General features: G+C 37.0%; 1 protein-coding gene across 1 annotated transcript in view; it reads right to left on the bottom strand.

Annotated features, from left to right (window-relative positions):
* The window catches only part of SNCA (synuclein alpha), a 153,111-nt gene that overhangs the window by 124,324 nt on the left and 10,519 nt on the right, over positions 1–18,268 (bottom strand). Inside the window, exon 3 of the mRNA XM_052642221.1 lies at positions 14,119–14,261. Within this exon, the coding sequence (XP_052498181.1) occupies positions 14,119–14,261 (143 nt within the window). The remainder of the gene's footprint in view (positions 1–14,118; positions 14,262–18,268) is intronic.

The raw sequence follows: 18,268 nt of genomic DNA, 5'->3' as shown, positions 1-18,268 counted from the left end.
ACTGCAGCAAGAGTATCCTTCCTCTCCATCAGTTATTCTTCCACACTAGCGTTTTGATGACTGCTCAGCGTAACCGCTCTAAGGATCAACCAGAATGCCTTTAACTAAGTCCTTACTGTCAAACTTCTAGCATATTTTAAAAACTTCATATGATAAGCAATGCTGAAGTGAGCATCCGTATACTTAAATTTTTATGATCATTTAAGTTCTTTGAAGTGAAACTGCTGATTTGAAGAATATGCATAATATCAATGTTCTAAATACAGATTTCCAACATGACCTCAAGAATGATTTGAATCAGTTTTTCTCCAACCCTTCTGTTGAAAGAACATCTCCAACACAGAGTGGCTGAAAATGTAGCACAAACTGAGGACACTGTGATCCAGACTAATAGCTGGTCCCTTTTCTATCCCACATCCAAGTAGGTACCAGAACTCATTGTTGAGACAATCACACTAAATCATGAAAGTTCAAATACCAGACTGTTTCATTATTCTTCCATCAGTAAAGTACAAAAAGAAAGAAGGAGGAGGGATTTTCAGGGGAACAGATATGAAGTGGAACACTAGGGTTAGTCTTTTCTCATGAACCCTCCTCTGTGGAGGCAGGTGGTACCTCATGAGGTTGGAGATGTCTGTCAGCAGAGACACTGGCATCTTATTCCCTGACAGATGCAGCCTGAGAAGCAGGGCCTGCTGAGCTTTCCTGGTGCCAACAGAGTATGAGCCCACAACCTCTCGGACCTGGGGACTGTCATACTGCATTGGAGAGTTCAGTTTCCATTGCCCGCACGTACCCTGACTCCTAAGAGTTAAGGCTGATGTGGGAAGGCTCCTAGGTTTCCTATGGGTCCAGATAAGGCCTTGAAAAGAAGTGTTGGCAAGGGGTTGGCTAGCAAAGATGTGAAGGCAATGACAGGGCAGCATGCTTGTCCCAGACCCCTGAGATGAGGCGGTGACCAGTCCAGCCCATTTAGACCACATTGGAGAGTCAGCAGGACATCAGTGGCTGTGTGGAATGAAACCCACACCCCCTCAAGAGCAAAGCTATTCCTACCCACATCCATCATCCCTTCCCCCTCTACAGACCTACCTTCCCATTTCAGCTGAACTTGGGGGAAAGGGAAATTTGAGCTCCTGGTAAGCTCCAGCAAAAAATAAATCTTGATTTGATTGAATGTTTATAGAATGAGTCTGTTTTACATTGGAAATAACTAAAATAAATTTAAATACAAGGCCTTAAAGATGAAACTAAGCCTTAGTGCTTATCAGGAAGTTGTCAAAATCAGATGAGCTTGAGGTTGTTCCTCCTCTGGAAATGCTCTCATTCTAGAAATTGATGGCATGGAAAGTTAGCTTGAGGAAGCCCTCTCTGGTCCCTTTCCTTTTGATGGATTTCCTTGCCTTTGAGTAAAATGGAAAAGGGCCAAGAAGATGCCTAAGCCAATTTTCACACTTGCAAACTACTTAGACTTGCCCCCATCTGGAAGCTCTAACGGAACTGGGTACCAAAGCTTCATAAGAACGGAGTCCTTTTGTCGGCCTTGTCCCAGGGGAAATGGGCTTCCTAGGTGGAGCAACTGGTAAAGAATCTGTCTGCCAGTGCAGGAGATGCAGGTTCAATACCTCAGTCAGGAAGATCCCCTGGAGTAGGAAATGGCAACCCACTCTGGTATACTTACCTAGGAAATTCCACAGACAGGAGCCTGACAGACGTGGTCTCAAAAGAGTCAGATACAACTTAAGTCACTGAACAGCAACAAAGGATCTTCTAGAAAATGAGTATAAAAGAAGAGGATTTGGATATGGGATGCTGAGTCCTCGTAATCTCTCTAAACACTTCTAATCCAGAAGCAAAAGAGCAAGTCGTAAGAACATGAGGCACTGAGTGAGCGGCGACAGTTTCAGTTAGCCTGGGGCACCTCAAATCTGTGTTCCACAGAATAGCCAGTACTACTCTCCATGGGTTTTACATCAAAAAACCGCAAGGAAAGACAGCAACTATGCCACTAACACAATATATCAGGGCTCTAGATTCTCCTCAGTTTAAAAGAAAGATTGCCAACTTTGTTTTCTACAGCGTTTCCCAAAATTATATCTTTCCAATTTTCAGCTCAGTTCAGTCGCTCAGTCATGTCCAACTCTTTGCAACTGCATGGACTGCAGCACGCCAGGCCTCCCACCCATCACCAGCTCTCGGAGTTCACACAAACTCACGTCCATTGAGTCAGTGAGGCCATCCAACCATCTCATCCTCTGTCGTCCCCTTCTCCTCCTGCCCTCAATCTTTCCCAGCATCAGGGTATTTTCCAATGAGTCAGTTCTTCACATCAGGTGAACAAAGTATTGGAGTTTCAGCTTCGACATCAGTCCTTTCAATGACCATTCAGGACTGATTTCCTTTATGATAGACTAGTTGGATCTCCTTGCAGTCCAAGGGACTCTCAAGAGTTCTCCAACACCACAGTTCAAAAGCATCAATTCTTTGGCACTCAGCTTTCTTTATAGCCCAACTCTCACATCCATATATGATTACTGGAAAAACCATAGCCTTGACTAGACGGACCTTTGTCGGCAAAGTAATATCTCTGCTTTTCAATATGCTGTCTAAGTTGGTCATAACTTTTCTTCTAAGGATAAGTGTCTTTTTATTTCATGGCTACAATCACCATCAGCAGTGATTTTGGAGCCCCCCAAAATAAAGTCAGCCACTGTTTCCACTGTTTCTCCATCTATTTGCCATGAAGTGATGGGACCAAATGCCATGATCTTCATTTTCTGAATGTTGAGCTTTAAGCCAACTTTTTCACTCTCCTCTTTCACTTCCATAAAGAAACTCTTTAGTTCTTCTTCACTTTCTGTGATAAGGGTTACAAATTTAACATATATGTAATAATCACTGGAACTGTATTGGGGAAATCCAATGCAAAATAATGGCAGTATGACTTTATTTATATAAATAGATTATTCAGACTTCCCTGGTGGCTCAAACGGTAAAGTGTCTGCCTACAATACGGGAAAGACCCAGGTTCAATCCCTGGGTCGGGAAGATCCCCTGGAGAAGGAAATGGCAACCCACTCCAGTACTCTTGCCTGGAAAATCCCATGGATGGAGGAGCCTGGTAGGCTACAGTCCATGGGGTCGCAAAGAGTGGGACACCACTCAATGATTTCACTTTCTTTTTTTGTGTTTGAAATTCACTTGTTAAACATCATCAAAATATAAACAAATATAGAAGAGACCTTCTACAATCACTAATCTAACACAACTCAGGAAAATGTGGGCTCCTCCTTTGCAAAATGTTCTACAATGCATTGCAGTTGGTTTATTTCTTGTCTGCAATATCTCATTTCATTTATACTCTCACTCTGTGCAGGGGCTGGCCAGTTACAGACAAGTAGGTTTGGTTCAGAAAGGTTAAATGAGTTGCCAGGGGTCTGGCAATGCATAATTGAGCAAACTGGCTTAAACGTCAAGCCATTAAACAGACTCAAAATATTCTGAACTCATTTAGCCCAACACTTTTATTTCACAGATGAGAAAATCCATGCTCAGAGGGGTGAAATGACATCATCCAGAGAGACAGGAGCAACTCCATGTTCCCTGAGTTAAAAGCACATGCACTCTGCACTCAGCCATGCTTCTCCTATATGTGACCAAATCCAATAGTGTGAATAAGCCAGGTGCTCAGTACAAAGACCAGTGAAGGCGATGGCACCCCACTCCAGTACTCTTGCCTGGAAAATCCCATGGATGGGGGAGCCTGGTAGGCTGCAGTCTATGGGGTCGCTAAGAGTCGGACATGACTGAGCGACTTCATTTTCACTTTTGTGCATTGGAGAAGGAAATGGCAAGCCACTCCAGTGTTCTTGCCTAGAGAATCTCAGGGACGGGGGAGCCTGGTGGGCTGCTGTCTGTGGGATCGCACAGAGTCGGACATGACTAAAGCAACTTAGCAGCAGCAGCAGCAGCAGCAGTAGAAAGACAGAGACCAGTTAGCTACCATAGAAAGCAGTTTTAGTCAGAACACTTGTGATCTGCCCTTGATTCAAACACTAATATTAGTTTCCTTTTTCAGGAAGAATACTATAGAAGAAGGATTGTTATTATAAGCAGTTATTAATATTTAATGGAGATTATTTTTTAAGTGCTTATTTTACATATATTGCAATGCTAGAAATTAAAGATGAAGTCTTTTTAGTAACATTATACATTTTGTGTGATGATTATATTAACCCCTAAAGTCAGTGACACACATAGGAAGTACGTGCTTTTTCCAATTTTGCTACAGACAGTAAATAATATATAACCCACTGCATAAAAACTGAGGCCTTAAGGCAAATCTGTGTGTGCTCATTCAGGAAACACATATGGCATGAAATAATACAGTGTATGATGAAAGGGCAATTTTCTGCTTTTTTATAAATGTATATACATGTGAATTGGAGACGATATGCTAATAGGGCTTCTCAGACTTACATCATTCCCTTGTGAGCACGAACAGTTAAATTCTATGTGATTTTCTTAAATTATAAATTCACATTATTCTCAGTTCCCAAAGCTACAACTGAATTCATTCTTATGAACTGAGTTCCACATACATTCATCATATTGTGTAGGTGTGAAGAACACAAAAGAGAAATAAGATAGTTTCCATCTTTAATCAAGAAGATAAAATATATATATATATCTTCTTTTTATTTTTGTATTTATTCAATTATTTCTTTATTCAAACAGTGTCTCAGTGTTCTTTGTATTAATGCACACTACAACCTTAATAGGAATTAAATAATACTTTTGGAATTTTTAAAACATCTCTTAAGTGATACTAGAACTACCAGGTCAAGAGGAATGTTTAAAGTGAAACTTACATACACAAATGTTTGGTAAAGTTTTAATGAAGTTTTTTAAATAAAAGAATTACCTCACATTTGAGTTGACAAATTACTAATTTTCCCCGCAGAGAAGAACAATTAGATTGATAAATCACCTAACTCTAGTTCTCATAATTGTGTATTTGCATGCAAAACACAATTGGCATCTCATTTATCTCATTTTTATTCCTCTGAATTCAAGTAAACAAATTTTGTTCTAGATTTGTATTTTGAATGTTTTGAGAACCTACGATCTCTTTCTGTATTGTATCTTGACAAAGTAAAAATCACCAAACACTTCCCTGAAAATTAGAAAACTAAAAGCCTTTATCTGACAGGATAAAAAATCAAATTATTCTTACTTTTTAGGAACATGTAAGTTGATTATCACTGAAGTACGGAATAAGATTACTGTATGTCATAATCAATAAACACATCTTACTCATTTTATTCCTACCATTAAAATTATTAATGTTATTTTCCAGGCTTTTGATTGAATTACAAGGTGAAAATATGGCTCAGATGGTAATACAAGTTTTAAAAAGACCTAAATTTAAAATAATCTGACATATAATAGTATCTGATTAATGAGTGTGTGTGGGCTCAGTCATGTCCAACTCTTTGCAACCCCATGGACTGTGGCCTGCCAGGCTCCACTGTCCATGGAATTTTCTAAGCAAGAAAACTGGGGTGGGTTGACACTATTAAGAATATGGTGAATTTTGCATGTGAGGGACTGGTAGCAGTAGATGTTAGCCACAGGCGCAATGAAAATTAATTCATAAAAGTATGAACACTGCTCTCACACAGCATTCGGCAGAATTTTAATCCATGTGGAAATGGCAACCTACTTCAGTATTCTTGCCTGGAGAATCCCATGGACGGAGGAGCCTGATGGGCTACAGTCCACGGGGTCGCAAAGAGTAGGACATGACTGAATGACTTCACTTTCACTTTCAAGCATTTATGAAGGAATAAACCAAATGCACAAATATGATCTGAAGCTGTTTCGCTGGTGTGCCTTGGAGCAGTTCTATCACTCTCTTCCTATATTTCTCTAACAAACAAAACTATCATCACGATCAGTTCTCTGCAGACTAAAATTGGATCTGTAGTCATGTATATATTGCAGGGTTGTAATGCTTACAAATTATTAACCACTGGTGCCAGAACTCAGGTGCAAGTGTTTTTATGTTCCTGCGTCTCAGCAACTAAAATATTGTGGCTCTTATCTCTATGTGCATGAGGTGATTCCATAGTCTACTGTCAAAAACAAAATTCAAGGATAATATTTATTGAGAGGATAAGTCTCTCTCATTTCAAACAGAAAGTGTTTTTCCTATGATGGATATATACGTGTTACAAAATCAAGTTCTCAAAGACCAGAGATGCTCCTTTTTCCCAGGGGTTAACAAATCAGTCACCTGCCTGGATTGCACGTTCCTTGGGACCAGAGCCATTCACGTGGTATTCAACTTTGCATTTCCCATAGTGCCCAACTGAGCAACCAGCACATGCAAATACCTATTAAATGACTGAGTGCTACTGAATTGTAATGAAAATGTAACCCTAAGTCTATGTCCCTTATAATCTTGTATGTAATTAGAAGGTGCTTTCCTGCTTACAATTATATAAGATTAAGAGTCATTAGGAAACATGGCTCAGCGAGTAAAGAATCTGCAATACAAGAGACACAGGTGCAATCCCTGGATCAGCAGATCCCCTGGGGAAGGAAAAAGCCACCCACTCCAGTATTCTTGCCTGAAAAATCCCATGACAGAGGAGCCAGGTGGTTTACAGTCTATGGGGTCACAAAGAGTCTGACACAACTGAACAACTAAGCATAGGAATCATGATTCATCCATCAAGAATCTGGTGAAATATTAGATAAGAGAAATCTCATCATAAGAGATGAGTTTCTAAATGGAGGCAGTTTACACAGCATTAGCAGACTTTCATAAAAGTATAGAATATTGACTTTTACATACTACATTGCAAAATATTATTGATTATAGTCATTTTGAAACAAAGCAATTGGGTAAATTAGGTTTCTCCCCCATTTACCACATTATGTTTTAATCAAAGATTACAATGATATTAATAACATACACTGTTTCCACCACAAACAAATCAGGCAGTGCACTGTTCACCAAAGCTTTTAGTTTAGGTTTAAATACAATGAACAATTATGCTGGTTATGCTCAAGCACAAGGCAGGACTCAAACTACCAATTATTTGAGAAAATATATTATTTCAATTATTAAAAAACATTAAAAGAAAATGTTTACTGTAAATTAAAATATTTCACTAATCTTGACATATATTACCACCTTATAAACAATAATAAAGTCATGTATATGATATGTGTATACTTCATCAAAGAAATCTGAAAGGTCACCTATGACCTTTGGCTTATTTGTGAAATCAGCCTTAAATGAATTAGCTGATGCCAACATTCATCATCTGATTAATCATTTAATTAAAAGGTCTGTTGTACTCAAGTGTTTCCATACAAATATGTATCAAGCTAAACATGACAGCTCTGGTAAATCAAGGAAAATAAGGACACTTAAATGTTATAAATCATAATGTCAATCTGACATTTTTCATTTCAGCTTTGTCTTATTCACCTAGTACATACTTGGTGAGCTATTCTCTCACAAATTAAGGCAGGATCACAGAGTATACATGCTTCTACACATTTGACATCAACATTTTCTGGGGTACTGTTTATTTATAATCTCAGTTAATTTTTCAAGATGGCACTGTTTAGGAACTTTATTCTGGCTCTGAAGAAAAAAAAATAAACAGATGAAACCTGAATATTTCAAGTTTCTGAGATAATAAATATTTCAAGTTTATTTCTTGTACAAAATCTATTCATCTCCATGTACATAGGTCAGTGCCTAAATGGGATGTGATAATGAAGTTGACTGCTGTACTAATGGCAGAAAGCCAAGAGGAACTAAAGAGCCTCTTAATGAAGGTAAAAGAGGAGAGTAGAAAAGCTGGCTTAAGACTCAACATTCAAAAAACAAAGATCATGGCATCCGGTCCCATCATTTCATGGTAAATAGATGGGGAAAAAATGGAAACAGCGACAGACTTTATTTTCTTGAGCTCCAAAATCACTGCAGACAATGAGTGCAGCCATGAAATTAATGCTTGCTCTTTGGAAGAAAAGCTATGACAAACCTAGACCGCATATTGAAAAGCAGAGACATCACGTTGCCAACAAATATCCATATCGTCAAAGCTATGGTTTTTCCAGTAATCATGTATGGATGTGAGACCTGGCCATAAAGAAGGCTGAGCACCAAAGAACTGATACTTCTCCCAAATTCTGCTCCTGGAGAAGACTGTTGAGAATCCCCTGGACTGCAAGGAGATTAAACCAGTCAATCCTAAAGGAATTAACACTGAATATTCATTGGAAGGACTGATCCTGAAGCTGAAGCTCCAATACTTTGGCCACGTGATGAGAAGAGCCAACTCGTTGGAAAAGGCCTTGATGCTGCGAAAGATTGAGGGCAGAAGGAGAAGGGGACAACAGAGGATGAGATGGTTGGATGGCATCATTGACTAGATGGACATAAGTCTGAGCAAACTCCAGAAGACAGTGAAGGACAGGGGAGCCTGGCGTGCTGCAGTCCATGGGGTCACAAAGAGTTGGACATGACTAAGCGACTGAACAACAAGCTGTACTATTTGTCAAGCAGTGGCCTTAATTAGTTTATTCAGAATTTTCACTTTCTACATGAGCAAACAATTACAAAAATATAAACTTCAGGGACACTGAGGCTCCAACTCTTTTAGGACACTCCAGATAATATTAAAGAGATGTTTATTTGTTCATTAAGGATTTACTTGCGAAAAAAACACATGCAGAGCACTATTGAGCGGATGGAATGGAGCAAACGCTGCAGTGAACAGCTGTATATTGTGAACCTAGATGCACTCACTACATAATAACACTCCAGTGTCTTTCTTTTATAATACTCTTGGTACAAGAGGATCATCTGTTCTCAATAGAAGTTACCAATTTTACTTGTATAACATCACTGTTTGAACTTAAAACTTGAATATTTCTGTCAATGCATATTTAGACTATTCTTACTGTGCCAATCAAGTGAATGAGCCTCAAGTAATGAATTCTAAGGTTGGCAACTTCTTGGTTGTACACAGGTAAAAATATAGATCAGTAGATGGATTATGCTGATGTATTAAAGAAGCTAATAGTATCTGATTTAAAAAATTCTAAAAATTCATGACAGCTGATTTGTCCTTTAATCTAGTATCATAGAAATTATTACTAAGGGTGGCTTCATCCATATGATCAAATTCACAAAAACACTTAGGTATCTGTAGTCATACATCTCTGTTAACATCAAAAGGACACGAGTACACCAGAATAAATATTCTCAAAGGCATAACTTTAGAAATAAAGAGAGAAAAATAAAAATGAGCTACTAGAACTGTTGGTTTAGAAAAACAAACAAAATGGAAATAAGAAAGAAAGGAGAAAGGGAAGGAAGGAGGGAGGGAGGGAGGGAGGGAGGGAGGAAGATTTGTCCCTTCATCAGTCAGGGAATGATGGGCCAAGTACCCTCAAAGTGCATGAGGACTGAGCACCGGTGCAGCCAGTCATTTTGCAGGAATCATGACATTCAAGGGAGGCCTCAACCACCAAGACAATGGCACAGCTGTTAATCCACTTCAACAAGCAACACCCAGTAGCTCTGCTGGTCACATTCCTCTTCCACCAAGCCTTGTGAAATACATCTCTGAATCGCTTTGATATTACTTCCTGTGTAGTCTTTGAATTAAACCATTTCTTTCTTTTTCCCTCACCAACATCTTGGTATTCACAATCATCTCCTCTTCCCATGTAGTCCACTAACTGGTTCCTGATTTTCAGTATTTCCCTTCTTTAATCTGTTTCCCACTCTACAAGCAGAGATATCTTTTCAACACGCAAACCTATAACCTGAAATCCAGATTAAGTGCTTACACTACTTGACTAGGTCCCTTTGTTTTTAGAACAAAGACCAATATTTTTACCATGGCTAGCTGTGATGTGGGCTGGCTACATCCTTATCTTCTCTGGCTCCAGCTGTCCTTTGATTTGCCATGGTCCCTTCCTACCACATTAGACTTTCTCATGCTGATGCTTTAGCCTGGAATGCTTTTCCTCTAACTCTCACTTCTGATAACTGCTAGTCATTTTTTGGATCCCAGTTCAGACATCATTTCCCCAAGGGAGCATCTGGCCTTACCCTAATCCACAGTAACTGGGTCAAGCATTCAGTTAGATATTCTTGGCATCAGGCACACCATTGCATTTTTCACCGTTTATAACTATACACTTATTATGGGTAATTAGATGATTATTACTGATCTTTGTCACTAGACTATAAGCATAATGAAGAAAAAACAGTGTATGGTTTTCTCATAATTTTAACCTTAATATCTAGCAAAATTTATGGCACACAGTGAACAAGTATTATTTATTCAATGAATAATGTGTGTCAAAATGAGGTCATTAACAAGCGGTTAAAGCTACAACAAATTGCTTTATTTCCATTCACCAGAATCACTCTGATCAGAGTCTAAAGGATGAAATTACTTCACATTTCATAATGAACAAATGCAATGATTTTGTTTAAACTCTAGAATTTTTAGCATCCCATAGATGTGGCCAAAATGAAAGTTCATTAGCACCTTTCATTAGTTATTACAGAAGCAGAATTCTACTGCTAAATTGGGATTTTAAAATTTTCTATTATAGATCCCTCATTATATAAGAAAGAGTCTTAGGAGATCTTCAAAAGGTCATTCAGCCTGTTGGTGACAGCACAGGGATGAAAATCAGCCATTTAAAATCCCAGTTCAATTTTTTTTTTTTTTTTTTTTTGCTGCAACTATGCTGTAACTTTTAGGTTTATGACTTCATTTTCATTTTTGGACATTTGTAAGACACAACAAGTACCCATAAGAGAAATATCTCCAAATGTTTAACTTGGTCACATCATTTAGACTTCTGCTTTAAAACATGAAAATAAAGAGCAATATTTTTAAAAGTGTACAAAGCCTAATTTCATAAGAAATGAAACATTTTCATGCCTTATTTTCAATTTACATTGTACACATTAAATGGGGGTGAGACAAGGACAGTACAAGCTTTCCTAGTTTCTTAATATTCTGAAGCAAATAATTTTTCCAGTTAAATCTGCTTGTCCATAATTCTATTTATGAAAACTCAAAAGGAAGGTAAATTTTGAGGAAGGGGTTGGGGATGTGACAATAGCAGGCGGAAAAGCACTGCTGGAATCCAGTCTATTACAATTGGCTATGTGACCCTGGCCTGAGCACTTCCCCTCTCTAACTTTCCTCATCTGTACAGTCGGGAAATTGGTCTAAATCAGGAGCTCTGTCTGTTGATGGGTTTCCATGATCCCATTAAGCCCTTTGGGGTGTGTATGTACATTTTTCTGGGAAGAGAGTCCATAGTTTCCATTATGTTGGCAAGGATCTGGGAAACAAAACATGTTAGTTGCCTCTGTACTAAAACCTGAGGGTCCTTCCTAGTTTTGAAAATAGAATAAAGCCACACGTAGAATTATAATTTTAGATGGAAATCGGAAATAGTGTAATTATTAGCATGAGCAATAAGATTATTTAAAGAGCATATTCTGCACAAAGGAATACTATCATCAATCACATACTTAAGTATTAGATGAAGAACTTCACTGGAAGGCCAGTCCAGATTTTCCATGAGTAGAATCAATTGTTGCAGACCAATGTAATAACTACATATAATAAAATCTCAATATGTCACATATTTTCAGTTGTTTTATCACTGTTTTAATGACCCATTCATGTAGGCCTGCTACATAGGATTACAAGGAGTGGAAGGAATCCAGGGAAGTTTGTCAGTAAATAAATACTTTCTTACAGATTTCAGGATATCTATTCCAAAACATTTTGATGATAACTTTTGAATAGTTGAATAGCCATGGTTGCTATAGTACACACATATTGATTAAAGACAGAAATAAAAGTCACTCTACACATCACCTATTTCCTTGTTCTATGTCTTAATGTAATACAAATTGCTTAATTTTCTCCTACATGTACTCTTCTAGACACTTGTGAAATATCAGTGAACAAACTAATATCTTCTATCCTCATAGTGCTTACATTTCAGAAGGGAAGAAATAAAATAAACAATATGCATAAAAATAATTAAGCCAGTTATTATTTCTAAAGGTGATAAATGCTTTGGTCAAAAATTTAAAAAGAGTAGAAAAATTAGGAACACCAGAGGTAAGGAGAATGGCTCCAATTTTAAATAGGTCAGGGTAGGCTTCACTGAGAAGGTGTTATTTAGCAAAGACCTGAGGAGATAAGGGAGTGAGTCAGGGTTACTTACACTGGAGAAGAGCTTTCTAGACAATGGGAAGAGTCAAGGCAAGGGTACACTATATGGATTTAAAGAATAGCCAGGAAGCCTTTGTGGCAGGGAAAAACCAAAAATCATTCTGCTGCCAATGATGTGACTGGCAAGGGCTTAATATCTAAGATACACAAACAGTTCATACAACTCAACGATAACAACAAGAAAGCAAACAACTCAATCAAAAAAATGAGAATACGATAATAGACATTTCTCCAAAGAAGACATACAGATAGCTAGAAGGCACATGAAAAGATGTTCAGCGTTGCTAATTATTAGAGAAATCCAAATCAAAACTACAATGAGGTACCACTTCACATCTGTCAGAATGGTCTTTGTTAAAATGTCTATCAATAATAAATGCTGGAGAGGGTGTGGAGAAAAGGGAACTCTCCTACACTACTGGTGGCAATATAAGTTGGGGAAGCCACTATGGAAAACACGATGATGGTTCCTCAGATAACTAAAAATAGATTTACCATATGATCCAGCAATCCCAGTCCTGGGCATATACCCAGACAAAACTATAATTCAAAAGAATCCATATACCCCTATGTTTGTAACAGCACTATTCACAATAGCCAAAATTTGAAAACAACCTAAACATCCATTGACAGATGAACAGATAAAGAAGGTGTGACATATATACAATGGAATACTACTCAGCCATAAAAAAGAACAAAATAATGCCATTTGAAGCAACACAGACGCAACCAGAGATTATCATACTAAGCAAAGTCAGAAAGAGTAAAATAAATACCATATGACACCATTTATATGTGAAATCTGAAGTATGATGCAAATGAACCTATCTACAAAACAGAAATAGACTCACAGACATAGGATCAGACTTGTGGTGGCCAAGATGGAGAGGAGAGAGAAAGATGGACTGGGAGTTGGAAGTTGGTAGATGCAAGTCATTACATTTAGAATGGATAACAATAAGGTCCTACTGTGGCACAGGGAACTATATCCAATCACCTGGAATAAACCATAATGGAAAAAATACAAAAAAGAATATATATACGACCATAACCGAGTCACTTTGTTGTACAGCAGAGATTGGCACAACATTATAAATCAACTATACTTCAATTTTAAAAAAAAAGAATCTGCTTAATGGTCATGAATTTTGTAAAATGTTCATCTTCCAGTTGATACCTCATTTTCTGTTGCTTATTTGTTTAAAATGAAAGTCCTAACTCTTGAATAATTTTCCTAGAGTCTCATATTTGTCAAGAAAGGAAAAGTGAGAATTCTGAGAATTTTAAAATCACCCCAAAACCATGATCATAGTTTAAGCCCCTCCGTTTCCACAAACATATATTTGTCAGTGAATTGTTATATAATAAACAAATATGCCATTTAATAAGAGATGATGTCACTATAAAGAAATCAAGTAAAGATTTTCATTTTGAACATTTAGAGATTGGGCACAAAGCCTTTGCTATACTCCAACAAAGAAAAATTCCAAGATTCACAGCCAACATAAAAGCACCCATTCTTTCTGAAATGTCACGGCTTTTTTAGACATTTGTTACACTGTTCATTTCATTAACTTTTTTTTTCCAGGAAATAAAACAATCACATTTATTGTGCGATTTTCACAGTATTTATCTGGGTGAGTTTCTCCAAAAAGAATACATATAAAGGGGGTACTTTTTTTTAATGAGGGAAGCTCAGTCAGCTCTCCCGCAAGTAAGCATCTTATTCTTGCCTCTGTGCCTTGCTGAAAATGCAATGGTGATCCACAAGCTTAGAAATGGAACAAGACGTACACAGTCCTACCTTGCCCAGATGATCCTTTTTGCCAAAGCCAGTGGCAGCTGCAATGCTCCCTGCTCCTTCTACTGTCTTCTGTGCCACTGCAGTCACCCCTGTCACCACTGCCTCTCCAACGTTTGTCACTTGCTCTTTGGTCTTCTCAGCCACTGGGATGAATCAAAAACAATGACAGGTTAAGGGATGGTGGACCAACAGCCACTAGGAATAATTTCACTTCCACTAACCATCAACTTCCAAAGACCTATATTCACACACGTAGATAACTGATGAGTCAGGAGAAGAAAAAGTTACTGAGATTGCTAAGTGAGCGTGGCTTAGCCAAACACAGATTCTTTGCCAAGACAGTCTATACAATCATGCAGATATTTAAAGGTGTTTCAAGCCTAATGATCACAAATTTAGGGCTATAAGCAATTTCGCTCTTACATTTTATGAAAGAAAGTTTACAGAAAGCAAGGCTTGCAGGTGTAGTTGTATCAAACTCAGCATGAAATATTTCTTTATTTCAATTTCAATGCCAAGTCTTTGATCTCACTCAGCATGTTTTTTTCATCACACCTTCTGAGTCACAGAATATATACACGCTCTCACATGGTACCATCAGAAATAAAACAGAGGGAGGGATGACTACGCTGATCCTTTTACGAAGCATCAGGTAGTTGAAACAGAATGAGTTTTAGTGTTAAGATTTATTTTCAGTCATTTTAATGGGAGCAAAAGAGCTGGACTTAAAGTATGAAATGAAATGGTTTGTTGAGGACACTTAATTTCTTTTCATTAAAAATAAAATATGGAGATTCGGTAGGCTTTTATTTTATTTTCTTTTCTTTAATTTTTATTTTTACTTTATTTTACTTTACAATACTGTATTGGTTTTGCCATACATTGACTTGAATCCACGGTAGGCTTTTAAAAATAAGTTAAATTTTAAGATGATGGTATAAATAGTTTGGGATTAGATTTAGAAAGAGATTCGATCTCATATCAAAAATTATCTAAGACTATATATAACTGTTGAATTAATCTTTCTATATTAACTCCATACAAATATCAAATAAACAAAGCTGCAATAAAAAATGTTTGTTTCAATTAATTAAGAGTTTTATGAAAAAGCAGTAAAAGATGAGATTCTACACTTTTAACAATTTCAAGGTCAAAGGAAACAAGACAACTCTCCACCCAAACCTTTTTCCAGTAGTCATGTATGGATGTGAGAGCTGGACTATAAAGAATTCATGTTTTTGAACTATGGTATTGGAGAAGACTCTTGAGAGTCCCTTGGACAGCAAGGAGATCAAACCAGTCAATCCTGAAGGAAATCAGTCATGAATATTCATTGGAAGGACTGATGCTGAAGCTCCAATAATTTGGCTATCTGATGCAAACAACTGCCTCATTGGAAAAGACCCTGATGCTGGGAAAAGATCAAACGCATGAGAAGGGGATAACAGAGGATGAGACGGTTGGATGGCATCACCAACTCAGTGGACATGAGTTTGAGCAAGGTCCGGGAGTTGGTGATGGACAGGGAAACCTGGCATACTGAAGTCCATGGGGTTGCAAAGAATCAGACACAACTGAACAACTAAACTGAATTATAACCTTATAACACTTACACTCATAAAGCCGGGGTCTTGCATTCTTATCTATATCTAATGTCTGCCTTCTTTTCTGAGGAATTCAATGAGTTGTACTATGTGAGCTGTTAAGTGTTATGTGCTAGTCACCTGATTATTGTACAGATTTCATTTCACCAGTTGGGAGGGGCCAGTCCCTGGGTCAGGAAAATTCCCCTGGAGAAGGAAATGACAACCCATTCCAGTATTCTTGCTTGGAGAATCCCATGGACAGTGGAGCCTGGAGGGCTACTATTCAGAGCACTGCAGAGTCTGACACAACTAAACAGTAATAGTGTGGTCAAAATAATTGGGTTTCAAATACAGCATGTAGGTCATGGAAGTTGAGGAGGTACATAAGGAAAAAAGGAAAACAAGTCTCACTCCTCAGTGTAGACAATAGGGGGAAATGAAAGTGGCCCCAAGAGTCTAAAAGCAGGAAGAGTTCACAGCAGGTATTGCTTGATATTTGCCTTTTGCTACTTCTGGGGATGTGGTGGATGCCTACCAACTAGTCATGGCTATACTCAATGCAAAGTTCAATTTAAATGCCAGTGAAAAACTGTACTGGGAATCTCATGTTTTAAAACATTTCCAGAATGTTGATGCTTTAAAAATAGTGAATTATGGGCTTCAAGTTCTCATTTTTTTTTTCTTTTCTAGGAACACAAGTAGAAAATTTTACTTGAAAATGAACATTTGTTATAAAATCTCAAAGACAAAAATAAAATTTGATCTTTTTAGAGATTCATAATTTTTCTTCTGCCAGCCATGAAAGTTTATTTTTATAATTCTAGATTTATATACATACTTTTTTAATGCACATAAACTGCACAGTAAAATGTACTTTGTAGTTTATTATAATTTATTAGATTTTACCACTGTAGGAATAAGGAAATTATTTACATAAAAAAATGGCAGAATTTACATATAGCAGTGGTGGACCATTTTATTTATTTTCTTAATTTATTTTTATTTTTTGGCTGTGCCATGCAGCATGTGGGATCTTTATCAACCAGGGATCGAACCCAGGTCCCTGCATTGGAAGCATTTAGTTTTGACCACTGTACCACAAGGGAAGTCCTTGATAGACATGTTTTAAGATTTCTGTAGGAACTGATTTATCTAGCAGATAATTTACTGACCTTAAACCCCTTTGTTAAAATCCACCTCGAAAGTTAAATTCCATGTTAATAACCTCTTTTCCCAACAACTGTCCTTCTTCCTCCTCCAGGGTGCTCATAAAATTTTAGGTATATCTTTACTACTGAACTTTTTATTTGCACCATAATTATTGATTTCCCAGTATATCTATCCACCTCCACTAGTATGTTTTGAGTTGATCAAAATCAAGAGATCATATTTTCTTTATTTCATAGTAATACTCATTAAATAATTTTGAGTACATTAAAAGAAATTTTGTGTATATGTGTAATTTATACATTAATTTCAACAATTATTGACTCTAATTAACAATAAAATTCCACAAAGGAAATGTGGCACCAACTTTTAGAACAGACAATAAATCTAACCTATAACATTAAAAAAAATTACAAAATTAAGATCTAGTTTTGAATTAGTATACAAATTACAGATATGAGGACAAGAAATTTATATTTTAAAGCAGTTTAACAAGGAAATTTAAAATGTAACATGTTGAAAATTAACTGTGTTCATTATTGTATAACAAATTTCTGTGTGTAAGAATCAAAGCCTGCAGAAGATCTCCAACAGTAGGAATTTCTTATATCATACATTCATGAGGGAAAAAATGAGAATGAGTCAGCTTATATCAAATTATTTTTTAATACCTTCAAAGGCATGTCATTCAACAAGCCCAGATTAAGTGCACTCTCATATTTTCCTATAATGTGATGTACTGACAACTGAAATAATAATGTCCTGAGATCAAAAAGCCAGGGATTAAGGTAGAGTTTTCTGGATTTTATCTTCAGATTATCTAACTGGGAGGATTAACTTTCCCTGGATGTTGTAGGTAGAAAACGCCTGGCCTAAGTTTACTAAAGTCTGTATTTCTACAAAATAGTTAATGAAATGAATCTCGTGGAAATTTTTCTTTTAACATTAGCTGATAATGTTATGCACTTTATAACAGTTGCTCACTTCCCTGCTTTAAAAGTAATAACAAAATTAATAACAATTATTTAGTATTTATTATGTACCATGATAAACATTTTAGGTCATATATAAAAAGCAACCAATTCTCTCTCCGATTAACTGCTGAGGTTATTACCTTAATCATTTATTTATCCTTATAATATGAATTTAGAATTTTACATGAAATAACTTTACTCAACAAATTAATTTATCTGATATGAGAGAGGGATGGCCCTTATTGCAGCTGGTTTATTCTACTGCAATTTTCATGGCCAGATTACTTATAACTACATTTTTGATATTTCACTACTGCCAGGGTGATTGACTGGTGCTGTGCTAACTCACTTCAGTCATGCAGCCTCTTTGCAACCTGCATGGACAGTCTCCTCTGTCCACGGGGATTCTCCAGGCAAGAACAC

Source organism: Budorcas taxicolor, chromosome 6 (assembly GCF_023091745.1).
Source record: "Budorcas taxicolor isolate Tak-1 chromosome 6, Takin1.1, whole genome shotgun sequence".
Classification (NCBI taxonomy): Eukaryota; Metazoa; Chordata; class Mammalia; order Artiodactyla; family Bovidae; genus Budorcas; species Budorcas taxicolor.
Note: the sequence above shows the minus strand (reverse complement) of the source record. Positions and strands in the feature narration are given on the sequence as shown.